Consider the following 23,472-nt stretch of genomic DNA (forward strand, 5'->3'; position numbering starts at 1 on the left):
CTGCAAACACTTGGAAGGTGGTAAGGTGATAGGGAACAGCCAGCATGGATTTGTAAAGAACAAATCATGTCAAACCAATCTGATAGCTTTCTTCGATAGGATAACGAGTCTTGTGGATAAGGGAGAAGCTGTGGATGTGGTATACCTAGACTTTAGTAAGGCATTTGATACGGTCTCGCATGATATTCTTATCGATAAACTAGGCAAATACAATTTAGATGGGGCTACTATAAGGTGGGTGCATAACTGGCTGGATAACCGTACTCAGAGAGTTGTTATTAATGGTTCCCAATCCTGCTGGAAAGGCATAACGAGTGGGGTTCCGCAGGGGTCTCATGCACTTCACACCTTTCAAAGCCTGAACTGAATGAGTAAGAAATCCTGTGAATCACTGCTTTATTTACTACATACTATCTACCATCTGCACTGAAAAAGGCCAGGATCCCCTTTGCCCTAGTTTTATTAACTACACTGCTCTGCACTGTCCAACCTGCACAATTAATAAGTCAGTGGTCCTGCACAAAAAATAGTGAGTAGTGATGTAATTAAATACTGTATTATAATGCGTATGCGCAAGGGAGCAGAGTTAAGGTTGCACAACAAATATTAAAATTGTTAAATAGAAAATTCCACTCCATTTCAATTCCCATATATGTGCAGTGCCAGTAGAACATTAGCAGATTGTTAGTTTATCATGTAGCCAAAAGTGGTATATATGCAAAATAGGTTTTGGAACCACTATAACTTAGCCAAATCAAAAATGATTGTTATGAAGCCACCTAAAAACACGTTTGTGAGGGTTGTGTTTCTACTAGCTACTGTTATGCAGCTAGAGCAGTTTAAAAAAAAAAAAAGCCTAACCATGGCCATTTTCTGAGGACTGGTTCTTTGTGTTGTTGTACTACAGTGTAAGTCAGACCTTGCTATAAAAAGTGTTGGTCAAGACATTGGGATTCAAGTGTTGCTCTATCTGAGGTAAGTTGTCCATAAAAAGACTAGCATGAAGATTACTTGAATTGTCTGGGTGAGAAACTCCCCAAATACATGCTCCATATGTGTGGTTGTAGGGTTTACAACAGGAATAGAGATTCAAATTTTTTCGTATTATGCTGTTGCAAAAAAGGCAAATGTCATTTCAGGATGTATTAAGAGGACACAGGAGTGTCATATGTAGGACATGGGAGGTAATTGTTCCACTCTAGTTGATGCTTGTGAAATCTCTGCTGGAGCACCAAAACCAGTTTTGGGCACCGCATTTTAAGAAAGATGTGGGCAAATTGAAGAGAGGAGGAGAGCAACAAAAATGATAAGAGGTTTAGAAAACCTGATCTATGAGGAAATGTTGAAAGAATTGAGCCTGTTTAGTCTACAGCGAAGAAAGCTGAAGGGGACTTGATAACAGTCTTCAAATATATAAAAGGGTGTTATAAAGAGAAGTGTGATCAGTTGTTCTTCATATCCATTAAAGGTAGGACAAGAAGTAATGGGTTTAATCCGGAGCAAAGATAATTTAGGATTTATATTAGGAAAAACTTTCTAACTATAAAGATAGTGAAGCACTGGAACAGGTTACCACAACAAGAAGGCTGTGGAATCCCCATCACTGGAGGTTTTTAAGACCAGGTTAGCCAAACACTTGTCAGGGAAGGTCTAGTTATGTTAATCCTACCTCAGCACTGGTGGATGGACTAGATGAACTCTTGAGGTCCCTTCCAGTCCTACATTTCTATGATTTTATTAAATCTATCAGGTGTTTTTAAGTAAAAAGGACAGACCATCAGAACAGATCCTTTGCCATGGCAGAATAAAAGCATTTTAACTCCAGTAGTTTGGAGTTATTGGACAGTCCATGATGAAGTGTAACAACGTCTATATTTTCCTGGATACTAGATTCAGAACATGTCCAGCTATATGAATATTTCTTGGGTGAAGGAAAGTGGAAAGATTGTCTTTCCCATACATGATGGACTCCGACCTAGAGACATCTCAGAAGCTATGGAACACACTAGTCTTAACCCTCTCTATGGGGAGAGTAGGCCATAGAAGGGGTTTGCATTTGTTGTCATGCACCCAGCCCCTGGACCTGAGGTCTCTGGGGGTTTTGTCTTTTAAAAGGTAAAACTTGGTGTCAAGGCTGTATCCCCACTTTGAACTTTAGGGTACAAATGTAGGGGCCTGCATGAAAACTTCTAAGCTTAACTACCAGCTTAGCTCTGGTCCGCTGCCACCATTTCCCAATGGATTCCCTCCCTGGGAAGCCTTGAGAAACCTTCACCAATTCCCTGGTGAATACAGATCCAAACCCCTTGGATCTAAAACAAGGAAAAAATCAATCAGGTTCTTAAAAAGAAGGTTTTTAATTAAAGAAAAAGGTAAAAATCATCTCTGTAAAATCAGTATGGAAATAACCTTACAGGGTAATCAAACTTAAAGAGCTCAGAGGACTCCCCTCTAGTCTTAGGTTCAAAGTACAGCAAACAAAGATAAACACTCTAGTAAAAGTTACATTTACATGTTGAGAAAACAAAGGAAAACTAACACGCCTTGCCTGGCTATTTACTTACAAGTTTGAAATAGGAGAGACTTGTTTAGAAAGATGTGGAGAACCTGGATTGATGTCTGGTCCCTCTCAGTCCCGAGAGGGAACACACTCCCAAACAAAGAACACAAAACAAAAGCCTTCTCCCCCCCCCTCCCCCCCCCCAAGATTTGAAAGTATCTTGTCCCCTTATTGGTCCTTTAGGTCAGATGCCAGCCAGGTTACCTGAGCTTCTTAACCCTTTACAGGGAAAAGGATTTTGGAGTCTCTGGCCAGGAGGGATTTTATAGTACTGTACACAGGACAGCTGTTACCCTTCCCTTTATGGTTATGACACTTGGTAACTGAAGTTTTGTCAAACAAAGCCTGATACATGCATGTATGTGACTTCAGTCTATTGCATAAAAATGTTGCTTTTTCTCTCTACCCTCCCCCCCAGATGATACAGACCCTAACTTAGCAACAATTCTGAATATCCCCTCCGTACATATTCCAACTGTTGCTCCCGCTCCTATTGCTGCTTCCACTTCTTCAGGAAAAAGCAACAAGTCACTGAAACAAAAATCAGCAAAATCTCTGCAGTCTGCCAAAGGGAGCCATGTCAAGTTAATCACTCCACCACCGGAAGAGTCTCCAAAGCAAGAAGAGAAAAAGGTGAGAGAATATTCCCCAATAAGTACTAAATTTACCCCCTAGTGTAATCATAAGTCACAAATAGGTCTAAATTGGTAGAATGACTCAGCAGAAAAGACAGTCGCAGTCAGCAAGGTTATTCTTTCAAATGTCAGTGTTTAAAACAAAGTGAAATCAATTAACTTGGTCAGAAATGTTAGCTGAGCGATCTGAGACCACAGTGAAAGATAACTTTTTGTAATGTCTGCTATGATCTCAGAGGCTTGGCCATTTATTGACAACATAATTAGAGTTGGTTAAAAAAAAGGAAAAAATAGAGTAAAGATTATTCTAAATTTTCTCAGAATTTCAAAATTCAAAAATCTTCTATCAGCTCTATAATTGGTTTAAAAATGGGGGGAAATGTTCACAATTTTTTTTCAAATGTCTACTTGTAACCATAAATTGGTTAACAGAGTGGGCACCTGTCAGTCTAGTATGCATTCGCCTCATGTGACAAAGTGAGGCTGGATGGCTGCAAGAGGGTGTGGGAAGGCAGATATGTTAGCCCTAGAATATTAAAGGCCCTCTTCCCTATAAGCTGAGAAGGGGTTACTTCAGGTCAATTAGGAACACCTGGATCCAGTTAAAGGCTGCCTGAGATCTTTTAAAACCTCTCCTCCAGTGAGAGAAAGGGAGGGAGACAAGCTGCTACCAGGCCAGCGACAGCAGGGAAGTAAGCTTCTCCAAGAAGGGAGACTGCACTCCTCCAATAGGGGAAGCAAACAAGCCTAAGTGCCTGCTAGGGGAAGGACTGACACCCCGGGGCAGACTACAGGGCGACACCCAGCCCCAGCGGGGAGGCAGGGGAAAGTATCACCCTTTGTTTTTGTGTTTATGGTACTATTTCCCTTTTGTTTGGTGGAGAATCAACCATAGGCCTACCCTAAGGCCTACCCAGGAAATACGGCCAAAGGAATACAGAAGTGGGGAGGACAAATGCTGCCCAGAGTGGGGTAGGACCTCTCCCTCAATGTGAAGAGGACCATGCACACTTGTGGTAACCAAGCTGAGATTTTCCCCAGATACCTTAGTCAAACACACACTGGTTTGGATTAAAACATAAAATAAGTTTATTAACTATGAAAAGATAGATTTCAAGTGATTATAAGTGATCGCAAACAGATCAAAGCAGATTACCTAATAAATAAACAAAAATGCAAACCAAGCTTAACATATTAGATAGGTAGGATATGAAGTAGCAAATTCTCACCCCGAATGATAAACAGGCTGGCATATTCTTAAGGCACAAGCTTTTTTTCCATACACAGGCTAGAAATCTCTAGCCTGGGACCATCACTTCCCCCAGTTCAGTCTTTGTTCCTCGGGTGTTGTACCTCAGAACCATCATGATGTCGTTTCCCCCTTTTATATCTTCTTCCCACTTGCCGGAAAGCTCTTTTGCTGTGATCTGAGTCAAACAGTTCCCATTGTGTAGTGCTATCTCTGAGATGTTTCTATTGTACACAATTCCTGGGGTAATCCTTGTACTTGTGTGCATTTCTTCAGTGAGCCATTAACATAATTTGGCCTTTTTACTGTTGTACCTGAAAGGCTGCTTGTGGGTGTTTTCAACCTCAATATGTTTCAGTAACACATACATAGCCAAACTTCATAACTTCACATATGACAATAGCACATACAATCCAATGCGATATTAATGTCTAGCAGATCAAGACTTTTAGAATGATAGCTCACAAGGCATACTTTGTGCAAAACATGTCCTAATTACATGACAGTGGTGAATAAGGGGGTGAAAGGGTGTCATAATGGCCTCAGGGTCATCTTCTGACAGAAGGAGCACATTCTTGGACTACAGAGCTATCTGTCCTATCCCCTCCATGATCTACACACCATGATCATCTGTTGGTCTTGTTACTGTAGCCACTCCACCAATGCCTTCAGCTGTTGGTGTTGCTGCTACTATATGGAGTGCTGCAGCTAGTACTAACCATTTCACCATGTTCTGCTTCATATTATTGTTTTTACTCACAGTTTCTATGTGGGTCTGAAATCTGACAATCTCTGACACCTGGTGTAAATAATCCATCAAAAGAAAAGAATTATCCATGACTTTTCCTTTGTCAGTATTGTCGGGCTCAACGGTTAATGATCAATGGCTCGATGTCTAGTGGGGCAGCCAGTATCAAGCGGAGTGCCCCAGGGGTCAGTCCTGGGGGCAGTTTTGTTCAACTGGATGATGGATATTAATGATCTGGACGACGGGATGAATTGCACCTTCAGCAAGTTCGAAGATGACACTAAGCTGGAAGTAGATATGCTGGAGGGTAGGGATAGGGTCCAGAGTGGACAAGGACAGGTGCAGAGTCCTGCACTTAGGATGGAAGAATCCCATGCACTGCTACAGGCTGGGGACCGACTGGCTAAGAAGCAGTTCTGCAGAAAAGGACCTGGGGATTACAGTGGATGAGAAGCTGGATATGAGTCAGCAGTGTGCCCTTATTGCCAAGAAGGCTAACAGCATATTGGGCTGCATTAGTAGGAGCATTGCCAGCAGATTGAGGGAAGTGATTATTCCCCTCTATTCAGCACTGGTGAGGCCACATCTGGAGTATTGTGTCCAGTTTTGGGCCCCCACTACAGAAGGGATGTGGGCAAATTGGAGAGAGTCCAACAGAGGGCAACAAAAATGATCAGGGGGCTGGGGCACATGACTTACAAGGAGAGGCTGAGGGAACTGGGATTGTTTAGTCTGCAGAAGAGAAGAGTGAGGGGGAGATTTGATAGCAGCCTTCAACTACCTGAAGGGGGAAGAGGATGGAGCTCGGCTGTTCTCAGTGGTGGCACATGACAGAACAAGGAGCAGTGCTCTCAAGTTGCAGTGGGGGAGGTCTAGTTGAGCCCGACAATACTGACAAAGGAAAAGTCATGGATAATTCTTTTCTTTTGATGGATTATTTACACCAGGTGTCAGAGATTGTCAGATTTCAGACCCACATAGAAACTGTGAGTAAAAACAATAATATGAAGCAGAACATGGTGAAATGGTTGGTAGTACTAGCTGCAGCACTCCATATAGTAGCAGCAACACCAACAGCTGAAGGCATTGGATATTAGGAAACACTATTTCACTAGGAGGGTGGTGAAGCACTGGAATGGGTTACCTAGGGAGGAGGTGGAATCTCCATCCTTAGAGGTTTTTAAGGCCCAGCTTGACAAAGCCCTGGCTGGGATGTTTTAGTTAGTGTTGGTCCTGCTTTGAGCAGGGGGTTGGACTAGATTACCTCCTGAGGTCTCTTCCAACCTTGATATTCTATGAGTCTATGTATAACAATACATAGAAAATAATTTAATATAGATAAAAGAAACAGAAACTTTCTCCAACTTCAAAATCTGTGGGACTCACAAGTGCTGACTTTTTTTTCCTCGGGGGTGCTCCCCTGAGGCCCTGCTCCCACTCCACCTCTTTCCCTAAGGCTCTGCCTTTGCTCTGCCTCTTCCTGCCCCCACTATGCCCCCTGTGACGGGTTGGGTCACAGAGACCCCCTTGGGACTGCCACCTGATGTGCTGAGACTACCTCTGAGACCATTTTCCCTGGCAGCTTGGGACTTCAGAACCCTGCCTTGTTGAGCCAGACACGCCAGTCTGCTCCAATATTTAACTGAAAACAACTTAAGAAGTGCTCCTGTCTCTAGCACCCAGATACCCAGGGTGACCGCTGCGGTGGGAATGGACCCCAAGGTCTCTGTAGCTGGAAGCAAGCCTAACCTGAGGAGAAGGGGGGGGATTTTGCTGGCCAGTGAAGGGTTTGTCATAGCTGGTAGCTGTAAGCTTACAGCTGGATCCGGGACACCTTCCCTTTTGGGGGACACAGGAGTGTCTGACTGTAACCGAATGGGACTCACCCCTGCGGCACCTCCTGCTGCTACTTTCCAGGAATTAGCTCTCCAGCCATCAGAGCGCCCCCTGCAGGCCAGTGTCCCGCTTTGCCTGGCCCCCATTTCCCTCCTGGACCCAGTGCCCCTTGCGCACTGGGGTACAGCCCCCTGGCCATACACCCCTCAGTCTCAGGGTCTCGCCTCCTGGGGGAACCCCCACCCACTATCCCCACCTCAGTTGTAGGCTACTGCCAGTCACCAACTAGCCCCCACTCCCTGGGGCAGACTGCAGTATAAGCCACTCATCACAGGCAATCGGGGTTTGGACCTGCTGCCTCTACCTACACCGGAGCTGCCCCTCTGCAGCCCTAGTACCCTCTACTGGGTCCTTACTTTGGCCTGAAGCCTGGGGCTCTGCTAGGCTGACGCTCCCCAGCTCCATGGCCCTTCCCCAGCACTGCTCCACCCTCGGTACCTTCCTCAGGTCCTCAAGCAGCCTGGTCCCTCCCTCTCCAAAGGCTAGAGAGGGAGTGTTTGTGCTCCTAGCCCACTGCCCTCTTATAAGGGCCAGCTGAGGCTGCTTCCCCAATCAGCATGGGAGCTACTTACTCCAGCAACAGCCCTCTCCTGGGCTATTTTAAGCCTTTCTGGGCAGGAGCGGATGACCACCCTGCTACACACACACACCCTCAAAATCCCCACCCTTGGATTGGGGGGGCCTCATGGCCGGGGCTCCCCAAAAGTTGCTCTCCAGAGTTGCCCTCCAGGCTCACACACTTCCGCTCCGCAGCGTCCCAGCTGCGGGCCATCTCCCAGGTATGTGGCTCTGCCTGCCGGAAGGCCTGCTCTGCCACTTCGAGCCGAGCCCGTAGATCCAGGTCCCCCAGGCCCTCTTCCCTCCAGGTCTGGGTTCCCATAACTCAGATCTGGGTTCCCAAAGACGGCATGCAAGCTGATTTTTAATGGCACACTGCTGCCTGCCGGGACTCCAGCGAGCCATTAAAAATCCTGCCCAGCCCAGCCCGCTCTCCTCTGCCCTCCGCTCCCCCCATGGGGGCAAGGAGCAGAAGCATAGGCGTGCGCACGGGGTGGGCAAATGGCCCCACTCTCCCGGCACGGCAAACCGCGGGGTCCACGCTCCCGGGCCGGAGTGCCCGGCCGAGCGCAGCAAGCCACTGGCCCCTCCCCCGCTTCCCCCCCTCCCCTGGAGCCCTGTCGCCACGCACGCAGAGCTCTGGGGGCCGGGGCTGCGCGCTCCCATGGGGCAGTGTTTGGCTCCGCAGGGAGGCAGACACGGTCCCTGCTAACCGGAGCCATGCTGCCATGTGCGCAGCGCTCTGAGGAGCGGGGCTGCGTACTCTGCTTGGAGCCTCATGGTAAGGGGTCCGGGGCTGGGGGCATTCGATAAGGGGTGGGATCCCGGGCGGGGTGGTTAGGGGTGGGGGGGTCTCTGGAGGAGGCAGTCAGGGAGCAGGGGGGTTTGGATGGGGCATGGGAGTCCTTGGGTCTGTCAGGGGGCGGAGGGTGGATAGGGGTCAGGGTAGTCAGGGGACAGGGAGCAAGAAGGGTCCAGGGAGGGCAGTTAGGGTAGGGGGTCTCTGGAGGGGGTGGTCAGGGGACAAGGAGCTGTGGGGGGGGAGGTTGGATGAGTCGAGAGTTCTGGGGGGGGGGCCTGTCAGGAGGCAGGGGTGTGGAGAGGGGTTGGGGCAGGCAGGGAGCAGGGGGATTGGATGGGTCGAGAGTTCTGGGGGTCCTGTCAGGGGGTTGGGAGCGGTTGGATAGGCATGGGAGTCCCGGGGGTCTGTTGGGGGGTGGGGGTGTGGATAAGGGTTGGGGCAATCAGGGGACAGGTAGTGGGTAGGGTCCTAGGGGGGCAGTCAGGGGACAAGGAGCAGGGAGGCTTAGATAGGGGGTGGGGTCCTGGGGGGCAGTTAGGGGCAAGGGTCCCAGGAGGGGGTGGGCAGGGAACAAGGAGTGGGGGGGTTGGGGATTCTGAGGGGGGCAGTCACCCAGCCCTCTGCCCTGACCCTCCCCCCCACACACACACAGCCCTCTGCCCTGAGCCCCGCACACACCCCAGGCCCCTGACCTGAGCCCTGTACCTCCCTCATACATACCCAGCCCTCTGACTCCTTCACCACCACCACCCCATGACCCCAGCCCTGACTCTGGCACCCCCACACATACCCAGCCCCGCCTCTGCCCTGACACCTGCACCCGTCTCACATGCCCCCAGCCCTCTGCCCTGACTCTTGCACCCCCCCACATCCCCAGCACCCCCCCACCCTATGCACCCCCCACATCCCCACCCTGAGCACCAAACGGGAGCTCCTGCACACACACCCCACATTCCCACCTGCACCCCTCGCATCAAATGGGAGCTGCCCAGGTAAGTGCCCCACACCCAAACCTCCTACCCCGAGCCCCCTCCCTCATTCTAGCTCCTGGCCAGACCCTTCACCCCCAGCCCTGTGCTCAGTGCACTCCCACTCTCAGCTCAGTGCAGACAGAGGAAGAGAATGGGCCAGAACCAGGGAGAAGGTACCACTGTACGTGGGCAGGGCCGGGACCCCAGACTGGCAGTGGGCTGAGCGGATCCGGCAGCCGGGATCCCAGCTGGCAGGAGCCAGTGGATGGAACCCCTGAGCGGCAGTGGGCTGAGCCGCTCAGCCCACTGCCAGTCTGGGTCCCGGCCGCCGGCCCCGCACAGCCTGCTGCCGGTCCGGGGTTCTGGCTGCCAGACCCTGGCCAGCCGGGGTCCCGGTTGCAGGCCCTGCTCTGCCTGCTGCTGGCCTAGGTGAACAGAACCCCAGACCAGTAGCGGGCTGAGCGGGCCGGCGGCGTAAGATCAACATTTTAATTTAATTTTAAATGAAGCTTCTTAAACATTTTGAAAACCTTGTTTATTTTACAATACAACACTAGTTTAGCTATATAATATATAGACTTATAGAGAGAGACCTTCTAAAAAACATTAAAATGTATTACCGGCACGCAAAACCTTAAATTAGAGTGAATAAATGAAGACTCGGCACACCACTTCTGAAAGGTTGTCGACCCCATGCCATAACTACTGTCTCCACCACCATCTGGGTCCCGGCCTCCTGCTGGGCCCCCTCCATCTGGGTCTCTCTCCCAGTAACTGGCTCAGCGACAGTCTGGATCCCAGCCTCTTGAAGGGTCCGCTCCGTCCCAGTCACCACCTCTGCCACGTTTGGTCCCACCGGGCCTAAAGGCACCTCCTCCTGTCACCCCTCAGTCCTTCTGAGGGGGCAGTGCCTCTTTAGATCACCCTGCCTCTGGGCTGCCTGGGACTTCCTGTGGTCCAACTGGGGTCCCGTCCCCTTGCCAGGACTGACGTGAACCTCTTGCGTTGGGCCTGGGCATATCCTACACACGTGGCCCAATCGCCCACAGGCCCAACAAGTCAGCCGCCGCCTCGGTTTCTTCACCCGACAAGCTGTCCTCGGGACCTCTCCTTGTCCCTACTGGGGCTGCGGTGCCCTGCCCCCACCCTGATAGGGACAGTCTCGTATTAAATGCCCCACCCATCCGCAGGCGTAGCAAGTCCTGCGCCCATCTACAGGCCTCCTGGGCTTGGCGCTCCACTTCCCGTCCTGCTGGCGGCTCCTCCAAAACTCCTGCTGGAGGAGTTGGACTAGGGCCCGCTGCTCCCTCGACAGCTGGCCCACCTGCTCATGGAGGGCCCACTGAACCTCCCATAGTTCTTGTGGGTCACCAGTCCCTTTTTGCCAGGGCACTGGCCCCTGCCCCCAACTAGGGGTAGCACAAAGAACGCCCCTGTGTATCCGGGATCCATTGTCCCGTTTGCCTCTCCAGTGTCACTCAAGTCCAGGCAATAGTCCCACAGTCCTCGCCCTTGCCCCTTATATCGGGGCGGACCGCTTCTGCCTGCATTCTCCACCACTTGTGGCAGGATGACGACTCACCGGTGTGGCGCCTCCTGCTGGTTGTCCAGGGAATTAGCTCTTTTCAGCCAGGAGCGCCCTCTGCCGGCTGCCGTCTCATCTGCCGCTGGCCCCATGTCCCTCCCGGACCCTGGTGCCCTTCTAGATGAGGGTTCTGCCCCCGGCAGTACCCCTTTAGTCTGGGTCTCCCCTCTCCAGGGAACCCCCACCCCCTATCCCTCCCTTGCCTCAGTGGCAACTGTCAGTCATCGTCTAGCCCCCGCTCCCTGGGGCAGACTGCAGTCTGTACCACTCATCATCGGCAAGGGGGGTCGGACAAGCGGCCTCTGCCTAAGCCTTGGCTGCCCCCTCTGCAGCCCTAGTACCCTTTTGTGGTCCCTCACCTCGGCCTGGGGCTCTGCTAGCCCTCGGCCCTCTTATAAGGGCCAGCTGAGCCCTGATTGGGGTGTGGCCACAGCTGAGGCTGCTTCCCCAATCAGCATGGGAGCTACTTACTCCAGCAACAGCCCTCTCCTGGGCTGTTTTAAGCCCCTTTGGGCTGGAACGGGTGACCATCCCACTACACTGACCCAGAGAGGGAAGTCCCAACAGAAGGTGAGGGGGTCAGGAGGGTCTGCCCAGCTTTTGTAGGGAGGCTTTTCCCCAAGAGGAGGGTGAAAAATCTGCATCTAAAATGCCAGACCCCTTTTCTGTGAATCAGGTTTTAAGGGGGAAGACTGGGGGTCAGATCTCCTGGAGGGGAGAGTCTACCCAGCTGACCTATTGGGAACAGAGAGTGGGGTAACCCAGGGAATCTTACCAATCCAAAGCATTCCATTAAAGAATGTTATTCTGGCTACCCTTGTAAAAGATAACACTGTCTCTTCAAGGCTGCGGGGAGAAAAACTTTGCATTTGGGAAGCTTCACAAAGGGGTGGGGTCCAACCCAAAGAAATTCCAGAGGGAGGGGCTGAGGGCAGGCATGGTTGCAGTGCACCCTTTCCCTGCCAAAGCCTCAAACACATGCCTGAATTGAAAGCCTTCTCCAAAGAGGCAGGAGAATCGGTATCAGAGCACCTACCATGGTACACAAAGGAATTGGGAAATGCAATAGACACTAAACAAACTAAATTGTGTGAACAAAGCCTGTCTACCATAAATTTGTTGTTAATCTTGTGTCTTTTGCTACTTCATCTATGGGTCAAGACAAAGGAGTTAATACTAATGGTAAACCCTTTAAAGATGTGTGACATACCTGATTCATGGAAAAAACATTTGTACATGCTAGGGATGGTGACAAGACAGTCCCACAAGCATGTTGCTTTTCAGCTTATACCTGTAAACAGGCTGGAAGCTTGGCACAGCAGCAAAACCATAACAGGCCTACGCTGCTGTGTGGCAGGGGAAACTGGCACACCGCCTCATGGCAGTGGTGGCTAAATGCCAAGACTCCTACACTTTAACCGATGTTGCTATCTGCATACTGTTAGCAATACTGCACCCCAACATGTTTTCAGGCACCCTGAGACCAGGAACCCAGAACTTTGCTAGGACACCTATGAATGACATCATAGGGTTTAAAGGTACTGGGAGGGTGTGTGACCGGAGACAAACAGGGATTTTACATGTACTGCCTCTGCCATGGACAGTGTCCAAGACTCTGGCAGTAAGTTCAGGAGGAGGGTGTGACGTTGCACTCCACATGATTTTATGAAAATATTAATGGTGGTTTAGAATCTTGATGGCTCCCATCAGCTAGGACAATTGACTGTAAATGGCTCTGTTTACTTGCAAGCCTTCCTGTGAGATCCCAAGCCTTCACTCTTCCTGGCCTGACTCACAGGAAGGCTTGCAAGTAAACAGAGCCATTTACAGTCAATTGTCCTAGTTGATGGGAGCCATCAAGATTCTAAACCACCATTAATGGCCCATACTTTGCATAACTACAATAAGACCTCAGAGTTATATTTTATATTCCTATTTTCAGATACAAGAATGATACATTCATACAAATAGGATGAACACACTCAGTAGATTATAAGCTTTGTAATGATACCTTACAAGAGACCTTTTGCATGAAGCATATTCCAGTTACATTATATTCACACTCATTAGCATATTTTCATAAAATCATATGGAGTGCAACATCACACCCTCCTCCTGAACTTACTGCCAGAGACTTGGACATTGTCCATGGCGGAGGCAGTATACCTAAAATTCTTCTTTGGGTTCTCCTCTGGGGCAGACACTCCTGTGTCCCCCAAAAGGGAAGGTGACCCTGATCCAGCTGTGGCAGACCCTTCACTGGCCAGCAAAATCTGCCCCCCTTTACTCAGGTTGGGCTTGCTTCCAGCTACAGAGTTCTTGGGGTCTGTTCCTACCGCTGCAGTCACCAGAACCCCAACTTCCACCTCCAGGATACATGTCTCTGTGCACCTCTTCCACTTCATTACAGCAAGTTCATGCTTCTGGGTCTCAATTTGTGCTCGTCTCTGGGCCTCAGTTGCTTTGTCTTTTAAGTCCAGGGTTTGCTGGTGGGCAGCCTTTTCCCAGGAAAATTGCGCATCAATTTCCATTTGTCTTTCCCTTGATGAGCTGGGATACCCCAGAGAGCCCCCTCCTGCCAGAACAGGTGCCTCTCCACTCCTGTCTTGCTGAGTTAGACACTCCAGTCAGCTTCAGCAGAGACCCAAAGGTTGGGCCACACCCCTCTTCAGTTCACTGAAACTGAGATTCATTCAGCTCAGGGGCTTCTTAGTTAACAGAGACTTTTCCAGCGCCCAGTGTTCAGCCTTTCTGGGCAATTTGCAACTTGTGTAGTTCTAGCTTCTTCTGATCTTCACTCTTATTTATTTTGCTTACTTTTCTGTCCCTATTTCCCTTATCCGAAATAAGCAAATAGAAAATAATAAACCAGTAACCACTTTGTCTGTTCTCCAGCCAGCACACTTAAAACTCACTTAAAATCACTACCAGCATTTCAAAGCAATCAGCTGTGCACAGATCCTGCTGACTATGCCACTGTGATGGGTTGGGTCACAGAGACCCCCATGGGACTGCCATCTGATGTGCTGGGACTACCTCTGAGCCCGTTTTCCCCGGCAGCTTGGGACTTCAGAATCCTGCCTTGTTGAGCCAGACACGCCAGTCTGCTCCAACACAGACCCGGGGTCTGAACTGCAAACTTAACTGAAAACAGTTTAAGAAGTGCTCCTGTCTCTAGCACCCAGACACCCAGCTCCCTCAATGGGATCCAAACCGCAAATAAATCTGTTTCACTCCATATAAAGCTTATACAGGGTAAACTCATAAATTGTTCGCCCTCTATAACAATGATAGAGAGATTTGCACAGCTGTTTGCTCCCCCAGGTATTAATTACTTGCTCTGGGTTAATTAATAAGCAAAACGTGATTTTATTAAATATAAAAAGTAGGATTTAATTGGTTCAAAGTAATAACAGACAGAACAAAGTAAGTTACCAAGCAAAATAAAACAAAACCACACAAGTTTAAGCTTAATACATTTAAGAAACTGAATACAGGTAAATGTCACCCTTAGAGATGTTCCAATAAGCTTCTTTCACAGACTAGACTCCTTTCTAGTCTGACCCCAATCCTTTCCCCAGTACAGTCCTTGTTCCAGCTCAGGTGGTAGCTAGGGGACTTCTCATGACTGCAGCCCCTTTTGTTCTGTTCCACCCCCTTTTATACCTTTGGCACAAGGCGGGAATCTTTTGTCTCTCTGGGTCCCCACCCCCCCTTCTAACTGGAAAAGCACCAGGTTTAAGATGGATTCCAGTACCAGGTGACATGGTCACATGTCCTGTGAGACCCCAAGCCTTCATTCTTCCTGGCCTGACTCACAGGAAGGCTTGCAAGCAAACAGAGCCATTTGCAGTCAATTGTCCTAGTTGATGGGAGCCATCAAGATTCTAAACCACCATTAATGGCCCACACTTTGCATAACTACAATAGGACTTCAGAGTTATATTTTATATTCCTAGTTTCAGATACAAGAATGATACATTTATACAAATAGGATGACCACACTGAGTAGATTATAAGCTTTGTAATGATACCTTACAAGAGACCTTTTGCATGAAGCATATTCCAGTTACATTATATTCACACTCATTAGCATATTTTCATAAAATCATATGGAGTGCAATGTCACACCTCCTCCCCCAATGCCCACCCCGCCCGTCACTCGCTCCTCTCCACCTCCCCCAAGTGCTTCCTGCCAGCCACTCACAGCTCCGCTGGCCACCCTGGGAACCGCCAAACAGCTGATCAGCGGCCAGCCCTGGGACCCACCGAACAGCTGATCCGCAGCCAGCCCCAGGGCCGCAGAACCACTGTGGCAGGCAGGTGTTGAGCACCCCCTATTTTTTTTCCATGGCTGCTTGAGCCCCAGAGCCTCCATGGAGTCGGCACCTATGGTGGGACTGATTACGGATTAAATTATAACTCAACGTTAATAAGGTAGGTAGCAGAATCAGACCTTTAGATACTAGCTCTACCAGAGCATGTAACAAAACTAAACTTTATAAAATGCTTTTTGAAATGTGTAATAAAACTAATCTGTTCTGTTCTCTAGGTAGAAATAGAACCACCAACACCTGAAACACAAGTGGTGCCAGATGTCCCTGTTTTCCAGACTTTGAATGCCTCCTGCCCCAATGGGCTGGTATTGACTTTCCTTGGTCAAAATTCTATAGGTTAGTTTTGTGAATCACTATGGAGACAGGAGTATTCTGCATAAAGTTAAAATCACAAAAGATTATTTTTTTTTTTTGGATGCAGAGATGGATTTAAACATAGTTACAGGAAAGTTCTGACATCTAATATTGAAAACAATTCCCTAAACATTGTTATAGAAAACAACTGTATGAATTTCTTTCTGTGTAGCTGAGCAAGGCTCAGGGCAGTTCATGACACACTTTCTATGTCTGGCCTATTAGGCTACTGCAGTGATTCAACTTGCCACTGTTTTTGGACATTTGCACAACTGTTCAACTGCACATGGTAGATTGCATTGACACTTGGGTTGCTAGTAATCATAAGATTGAGCTTTGGAGCAGTTTCATCTTCATTATGACTTGTAGTGTATATAAGTGGCTAGAAGATGGATATTGGTGCTTCATAGAGCCTCAGCACAAAGGCTTATCATTATGGGATAGAGTTTAATACCTCTGAGCCTGAGCCTGCCTAAACCTTATGAGTCATCCCTGAGCAAGAGAGTATGACGAGTCACCAGAGGCAATTGCCTGCAGGTCTTGTGATAGGCCTCACACCAGTCTACCACGGTTCAGCCAATCCACAGGCAAGAATCAACTGAGGTCATCCCAAGGTAGAGTTTTAGGCTTCTAAGAAAAGCAGTCTGTCCGGTCTGCTTAATGTCACTACCTGGCCAGCGCATTCCCATTCCCAGTAGTTTCAACATACTGCCGTTGCTCCTGCTCCTGCTCTAGTCTGCTCCTCTCGTTGCTGCTGCCCCAGTCAGCCCTTGTGCCTGCTCCAGCTGGCCCTTGCTTCTGTTCCTGCACTACCTGTGCCTGTTTCCACACTATCTAGGCCCTGCTCCAGCCTGTATCTGCTACTGCCTGAGCCGGCCTGCCCAGCAACTCTAACAAAGCGAGAGAACCTAGATTACTGGTCACATAACCCTGAATTACCAGAATAATCATCTTTTACCTTCAGGCCTCCATCCCACTCCCATGTCAAAATATTTGTCTGTTCAAGGTATGTGATGTCAGATTAGTTTAGCATTATATACAGTGCAGAGGGTAGAGAGACTCAGTATTAGATGTCAAAACAAATAGTGTACAGTACAGGAGTTTCAATTGGCAGTACTAATCTCCTATAGGTGTACAGTCTGTCTACACAATTGTCTACTACACTTGGTATACAATGAGCTCTACTGTCTGTGTCTAAGATTGACCCAAAGAATTTATTTGCAGAGACTGTCTACTTTTATGTTTGTAAAGCATCAACCAATGTGATGGCACTCACTAAATAATAATTTTCACCAATATTGATGCTAAGATACAGCAATGATGGGCTCCTTAGAATTGCTTAGATGACAATGGCTACTATGGTACTGTTAATTAATATAGACTTTAATTTCAGATTTGAAAGCTGGGTCTAAGGAAGCTGAAGCTAAGGCAGATGAAGCCAACAAAAGTGAAACCAAGGAAGATGAGGCCAAGGCAGAAAAAGCCAAGCAATCTACTCTGGAAATCCTAGTTAGGCAGAGTTATCCCTTAAGGGTGAAACATTCCCATCTGTACAAAGCAGTGAAGAAACCAGTAGAACAGGAAGTGTCTAGAGTCATTACCAGCCAAGGAACTGTCGTAAAGTACATGATTGATGGATCCACCCAGGTATAGTAAAGAGTTTGATTAGAAATGGGTTCAACTTGGTTTCCTGGGCAGGCCAGATAGTCCTGGCCTACAGTTTCTGCCTATAGGCAGTCTGCACTTTTGGGAAAAGATATGTTTTTACATAATTCTTGGAAAGACCACAGCCAGAAGAATAGTCCTTTTGGAATGACAATACAGAGTTGGCCAGCCTGTGTTGTTTGAGGCTAGATGTCTGTGATGGGGTGTATAAATCCCGCAGTGACACGGACGGGGCTTGGGAGGCTCTGTGTGCTAAGGTAGCCCTGTCCCGCCAGCCCTGCCAATCATGCTAGGTAAGGTTGAGGGCTTTGAAGGGAGGAATCTGCAGTACGCAAGGCGGGAAACCCTGAGAAGGAGGTGACTAGAGTGGCTCCTGAAATAGCAGGAGGAACCCTCACGCCAGAACTGCCCCCAGCTCTGCAAGGAGTCCAGCAAACCCCAGGGCAAGCCTGATAGGGAGCAACTGACTCAGCTAGCCAGCCATAAGGACTCCAACAAAACTGCTACTCAGGCACCCCTGAGGTAAGGCTTTTTTGCCTTTTTATTGACTCCTCAAGGGGCTTGGATTGTGTTGACCTGAACTTTTGCTTTTCCCTTACCCAGAAGGAAAGTGAGCAGGCCCACAAGGGCCATCCCAGTGGTGGAAACTGGGTATGGTTAGGGGCCCAGCCCAGCTAGGGAGGTGCCCCACAGAGACTCTTTTTACAATGTCATTTCAAGACTACTGCTTTTGATATTTTTGTAATAGTAATAGTACAGTGCTTCTTTCCTGTCCAGATGTCATGTTGGATTTTCCAGTGGCTTGAGGGCTAACCTAGGTGGTGGGAACCTGGGTTGAATTCTCTAGTCCACCACAGACTTCCTGTGTGACCTTGGGCAGGTCACTTAGTCTTCCTGTACCTCCATTTCCCATCTGTAAAATGAGGATAATAGTATTTCCCTACCTCACAGGAGCATTGTGAGGATAACGCATTAAAGATGGTGAGGTGTTCAGATACTTCAGTAATGGGAGCCATATAAGTTCGATATATTCTGCCTATCTATAATCTCTTCTTTGAGTAGTTGCAGAGGCGTATTCCACTTGGGTGTGTTGGCACCTAGCATACCAAGAGCCAGAGATTTTTTTTCCTGCAGCAGTATCCGTTGGGGCAGTGCTCATGCCATACACCTCCTTGTGACCCTCTGTGATGTTCCCCTCTGGTGTTATCCGGACTGGTGATCTGCTAGGTCACTCCTTGACTCTGGGAGCCAGCCTGCACTGCTGTGAGAGCCCCCGCTCCTGGGCTGTTCACGCACAGCCTCTGGCATGTAAGCTGCTCCTTGGATTGTGCAACCGAATGACACTAGCCAATATCTCCGGTCCCAGACATAACCCTAGGAACCTCTGTCTTGCAGTGTCCAGTTATGCCCGCTGGACGCTGCAAGCTTATATGAGTTTGTCAATTTAACTAACAAATTGACATGTACCAGGCTTGTTATCCCAAGGGGAGTCTATGACACACTTCAAACCAAAGGCACTGCTTCAGGTAGAATAAACAAACAGATTTATTAACTACAAAGGTAGATTTTAGGTGATTATAAGTCAAAACATAACAAGTCAGATTTGGTGAAATGAAATAAAAGCAAAACACATTCTAAGCTAATCTTAACACTTCCAGTGCCCTTACAAACTTAGATGCTTCTCACCACAGGCTGGCTGGTTGCTCTTCAGCCAGGCTCTCCCCTTTGATCAGCACTTCAGTCGCTTGGTGTGGTGTGTGTAGATGTAGCTGGAAGAGAGAGGAAGAGCATGGCAAACGTCTCTCCCTTTTATCATGTTCTTTCTTCCCTCTTGGCTTTGCCCCCCCCCCCTTCAGAGTCAGGTGAACATTACATCATTGCAGTCCCAAACTGACCAAAGGAAGGGGGGTGACTCACTCGAGAGTCCAACAAATCCTTTTGTTGCTGCCTAGGCCAGTGTCCTTTGTTCCTGTGAGGCTGAGCTGGGTTTGTCCCATACATGCCCTGATGAGGTGTGAACTGCCTCTCTGCTCTTGGAGAGTTTTTGCCTGGGTTTATTTTAAGCCATGAGGATACATTTTCAGCCTCATAACTACATACATGAAATTACAACCTATAACCTTACTGTAACATTGCTGTAACAACAATTACTGTAACATCACTATAACAACCAGGCTCAGTGCATCATGAGCCTTCCAAAGACACCCAGCATGACAAACTTTGCATTAGACACCACACAATCATTTTATAAAGATGAACATGGGGGTGTAGGAAGGGTGTTCCCACAAGGTACAGAACGCCACACCCTCCTGAGGCTGGCAGCACCCATTTCCTTCTTACCATCTGCAACCTGAGTCTGAGTTCCCCGTGCAGGTTTTCTCCTCAGTTTTTCTACTGCATCAACAGTTTGTATCTGAGACCTTCATACTGTACATAGTTAGTACCTGTAGTTTAGTGTAGTGTAGTTTGTTCTGCTCAGCACTGTAGGCTATGCAGTATTCCCTGGGCTTCAAAAATTGCCTGTCATGTGTGGTTTCTATCTCTCATATTGACACTCACACACTCTGCTTATTGTGCCTTGGCGAAGGCCATACTAAAGAAAAGTATGCAGATCACTATAGACGTTCGCCTGAAGCAACATCACAGGCAATGAGGCCTGTCTCGGCACCTGGACCTTTTTTAGATTGCTTGATCAACGGTCCTCAGATGTCCTCTGCCTCTGCGCTAGTTCTGGACAGACCCCAGAACTCTGATCTCCCTTTGATAAAGGAAAGGGGTCATTCACCATCTCCACATGTCCCTCATAAGAGGACTCATAAAACAGACTGGCGCCATCCAAGACTGAAGAGGGAGTCATCCTCCTCTTCATTGAGAGCAGGGCCTCAGCCTCAGCAAAACTCAGGTACCCAGGATAGAGCCAGGGCATCAACCCATGTCTCCCCGGTACCAAGGTGGGAGGATCCCAGTACTGTACTGTCAACTCTGGAACCATCTGTGGGACAGCCATTGAATTCAGCACCTATGGACATGACTGCTGCTCCATTGCTGTTGGTGCTGTTGACCCTACAAGTTTACATGGCAGCATCAGACTTACTTTATCTGTTTATCCAGGCATCCCCATTAACTCAGAACGTCCGGGCAGGGCCAGTGCCTCAGGCTAGTTCAAACCTTTTGTCCTCTTCTGCTTCAGGACAAAGATTGCCCTCAGCTCCGGTACCAATGAAGGAAGCAGGCACCATCCATGGTATCTCTGCTGACTGGACTGGTACTGATGCACTCTCTGCCCTCAGCACTGTCTACATCATCAAGTTTGGCATCAGCATTCTCAATATCGGTGGGTTTCTCAGGGTGGGGACCAAATAGTTCCTCGACACCAGTAGCACACCCATCCCCAGTACCAGTCCCTGCTGCAAAACCCTCTCAAGGTGCCTTTGCAGTGCCAACCATGGTTCTGCTTATGGTACTGACATTAACCTTACCCCACTGGGCAGTGGACAAGACAGGTTATCCTGTGGCCCCATCACGATAGTACATCTGATGCCCACTGATTATTCAAACAGCACATCACACTCCAGGTTGGAGTCCTTCAGCTCTTCTCTAATCCTGCCTTGACTAAAGAGATCAAGACACCCATGTAGGGTAAACATTGGTACTGAGAGCAGAGTCATTCTCGTAGTAAAGACAAATCATCCTGGCCCACTGTGTACTGGCCTCCTATGCCATACCCTATGTCTCAGTGGCCCCATAGGGATCTCTGGGTGCTTTTCATTCCCACAGATGCAGATCTCCGCACAGGTGTGGTATAAACCCCTTACCTGGAGGAGGCCCAAACTTCAGAGTAGCCTATGACACAAGCACAGGATAACATCCATCCTCCTGACCCACCTCCTTTGGAGGACCCTTTGCCAGAGGAACAGCTCATGCCCCAGGAAACACCTGTGGCTCCAATGATCCCATCCTCATCCTCTCTGGATGATGCAGTGGCCCTAAGTTCAGCTTCTCCTGTCCCAGATGATTTCATATTCTACCAGGAATTGCTCAGGAGAATGGCTGCAGCTCTTATACTCAAGCTGAACTAGTACAGGAAAATAGTCACAAATTGGTGGACATCCTCTAGGCAACAAACCCAGGAAGGGTTACCTTCCTAATTAATGATGCCTTCTTGCAGCCAGCCAAAGCTTTGTGGCACACTGTAGTGCAGTGGTTTTCAAACATTTTTCCTGGGGACCCAGTTGAAGAAAATTGTTGATGTCCATGACCCAACGGAGCTGGGGATGAGGGGTTTGGGGTGTGGGAGGGGCTCAGGGCTGGGGCAGAGGGTTGGGGTGTGGGCTATGGGCTGTGGGGTGGGGCTGGGAATGAGGGGTTCAGGGTGTGGGAGGGGGCTCTGGGCTGGGGCAAGGGGTTGGGGTGCAGGAGGGGGTCAGGGCTCTGGGATGGGGGTGCAGGCTCTGGGGTGGGGCTGGGGATGAGGGGTTTGGAGTTCAGGAAGGTGTTCCAGGTTTGGGGAGGCTCAGGGCTGGGGCAGAGGACTGAGGCTCAGGGTTGGGGCACGGACTTTCCTCCCATGGCGCCCGGTCAGCAGCACAGCCGGGGTGCACCACGGACCGCGATGCACCCTGGAAACAGCCAGCAACAGGTCTGGCTCCTAGGCGGAGGCGCACAACTCTCGCCCACAGGCACCACCTCTCACCCCTCCAGTTCCCATTGGCCAGTTGCTTGAGGCCCTGCTCCCTGCTACACCTCTTCTCCCCATGGCCCTGATCCCATCGCTTGCAAGATCTTCACCAGTACAGCCGAGGCTGCCTTGTCCACCACCTGTGGGCTGCACAGGGCCACGTGTAGCAGCTTGGCCCCGGAGGCAGCGTCTGCAGCACAGCCTCCTTCCTTCTGCTTAGGATTGCCATCTTTTCTACAGATAAAAAAAAATGGACATCAGGGCTTGTTAAACAGCACCCAGACACACAAGCTGAAACCCAGATTGTCTGGGTGAAAACCAGATGGGTGGCAACCCTACCCTTCTCCTTCTCAAGCAGCAACTTGCAGGGCTTGCTACCTGAAGTCCTTCCTTTCTCCCAGAAAGGGATCCAAGACCTCTTGTTTCTGGGCAGGCCTCTATCTGCCCTGTGACTCTCTCCTCTGGCTTGACCGCCTTCATGAAGCCCCTCTTATCTATACTCCAGAGGCCTGATATAGTGACATGACCCACCTGTCACATGACAATCTTCATTCATGTGCCTGGAGAGGCAAGTTAAGTCGACTGGGCCCATTTCCTTGTAAAGAGGCTTGCCACCCTGTGACATGTACCAAGAGTGGAGGATATGTGGACAACCTGTCAAGAAAAACCACATTTACTGTGAATATGTAACTTTCTTCCTCTATGAGCCACTATCATGGCAAAAGCTAGATACTCCAGTACTGGAAATGACCCATCCCTGAACAAAGACCAATACAGTGAGACAAATGAGCTAGCAGGTCTGTAAAAAGTGACATACAAAAACCTCAGGAAATATCAACAATTTAAATAAAATGGTCATTATTTTTTATGTTTATAATATCACCATGTAATTAAATAGAATCACTGTTTATTAGAAGCTTGTGCTGTTACAATTATTGATCCCACCTTTTTCTGATTAGTGATCTTTATCTCCTGCACTCACTCTGAGGGCTTCTTTCCTTCTCCACTATCTACTACTTTCATTTGAACATTTTCTCTGCTTTATGTTCTTTTTGTTATCTGAAATTATTTTAACATAAAGAAACTGCTTTGTTTTCTCTCTAGGTTCTTTTTCCTGATGGCACGGTGATCAAGAGTCCCGATTCTGTTCTAACACCATCACCTGCAGTTAGTACACGATCATCCATTGTTGAGAATAGCCTACAGACCCAACCATTGCCAAAACCGGAGCCTTCTACTGAGATCAGCACTAAAAAAGGTAGCATTTTCAGTGTTGATCTACAAGTGCTTCAGCTGGAATTATGGCATCTTAGCAAGGTCATACTCAGCAGAAAAAGTTTTTCTGCAGCCTGAAAGTTCTGCCAGTGTTGAGAATATGCCATTTTACCTGCACTTTAGTGTTGTGATACTTCTCAAGTTTGTCACCTTTATAGG

The 23,472-nt window shown here is 48.7% G+C and overlaps 1 protein-coding gene across 6 annotated transcripts in view; it reads left to right on the plus strand.

The window, feature by feature from the left end:
• SPAG17 (sperm associated antigen 17) overlaps positions 1 to 23,472 on the plus strand; it is a 278,678-nt gene that overhangs the window by 193,608 nt on the left and 61,598 nt on the right. For all 6 annotated transcript variants that reach the window (XR_010599017.1, XM_005292730.4, XM_042852127.2 and 3 more), the window contains 4 exons: positions 2,979 to 3,193; positions 15,557 to 15,677; positions 17,089 to 17,342; positions 23,143 to 23,296. Coding sequence is in view for 5 of the 6 variants with exons in the window: in XM_005292730.4 (XP_005292787.2) it covers positions 2,979 to 3,193; positions 15,557 to 15,677; positions 17,089 to 17,342; positions 23,143 to 23,296 (744 nt within the window). In the remaining variant the exon portion in view is untranslated. The remainder of the gene's footprint in view (positions 1 to 2,978; positions 3,194 to 15,556; positions 15,678 to 17,088; positions 17,343 to 23,142; positions 23,297 to 23,472) is intronic.

Source organism: Chrysemys picta, chromosome 1 (assembly GCF_011386835.1).
Source record: "Chrysemys picta bellii isolate R12L10 chromosome 1, ASM1138683v2, whole genome shotgun sequence".
NCBI lineage: Eukaryota > Metazoa > Chordata > Testudines > Emydidae > Chrysemys > Chrysemys picta.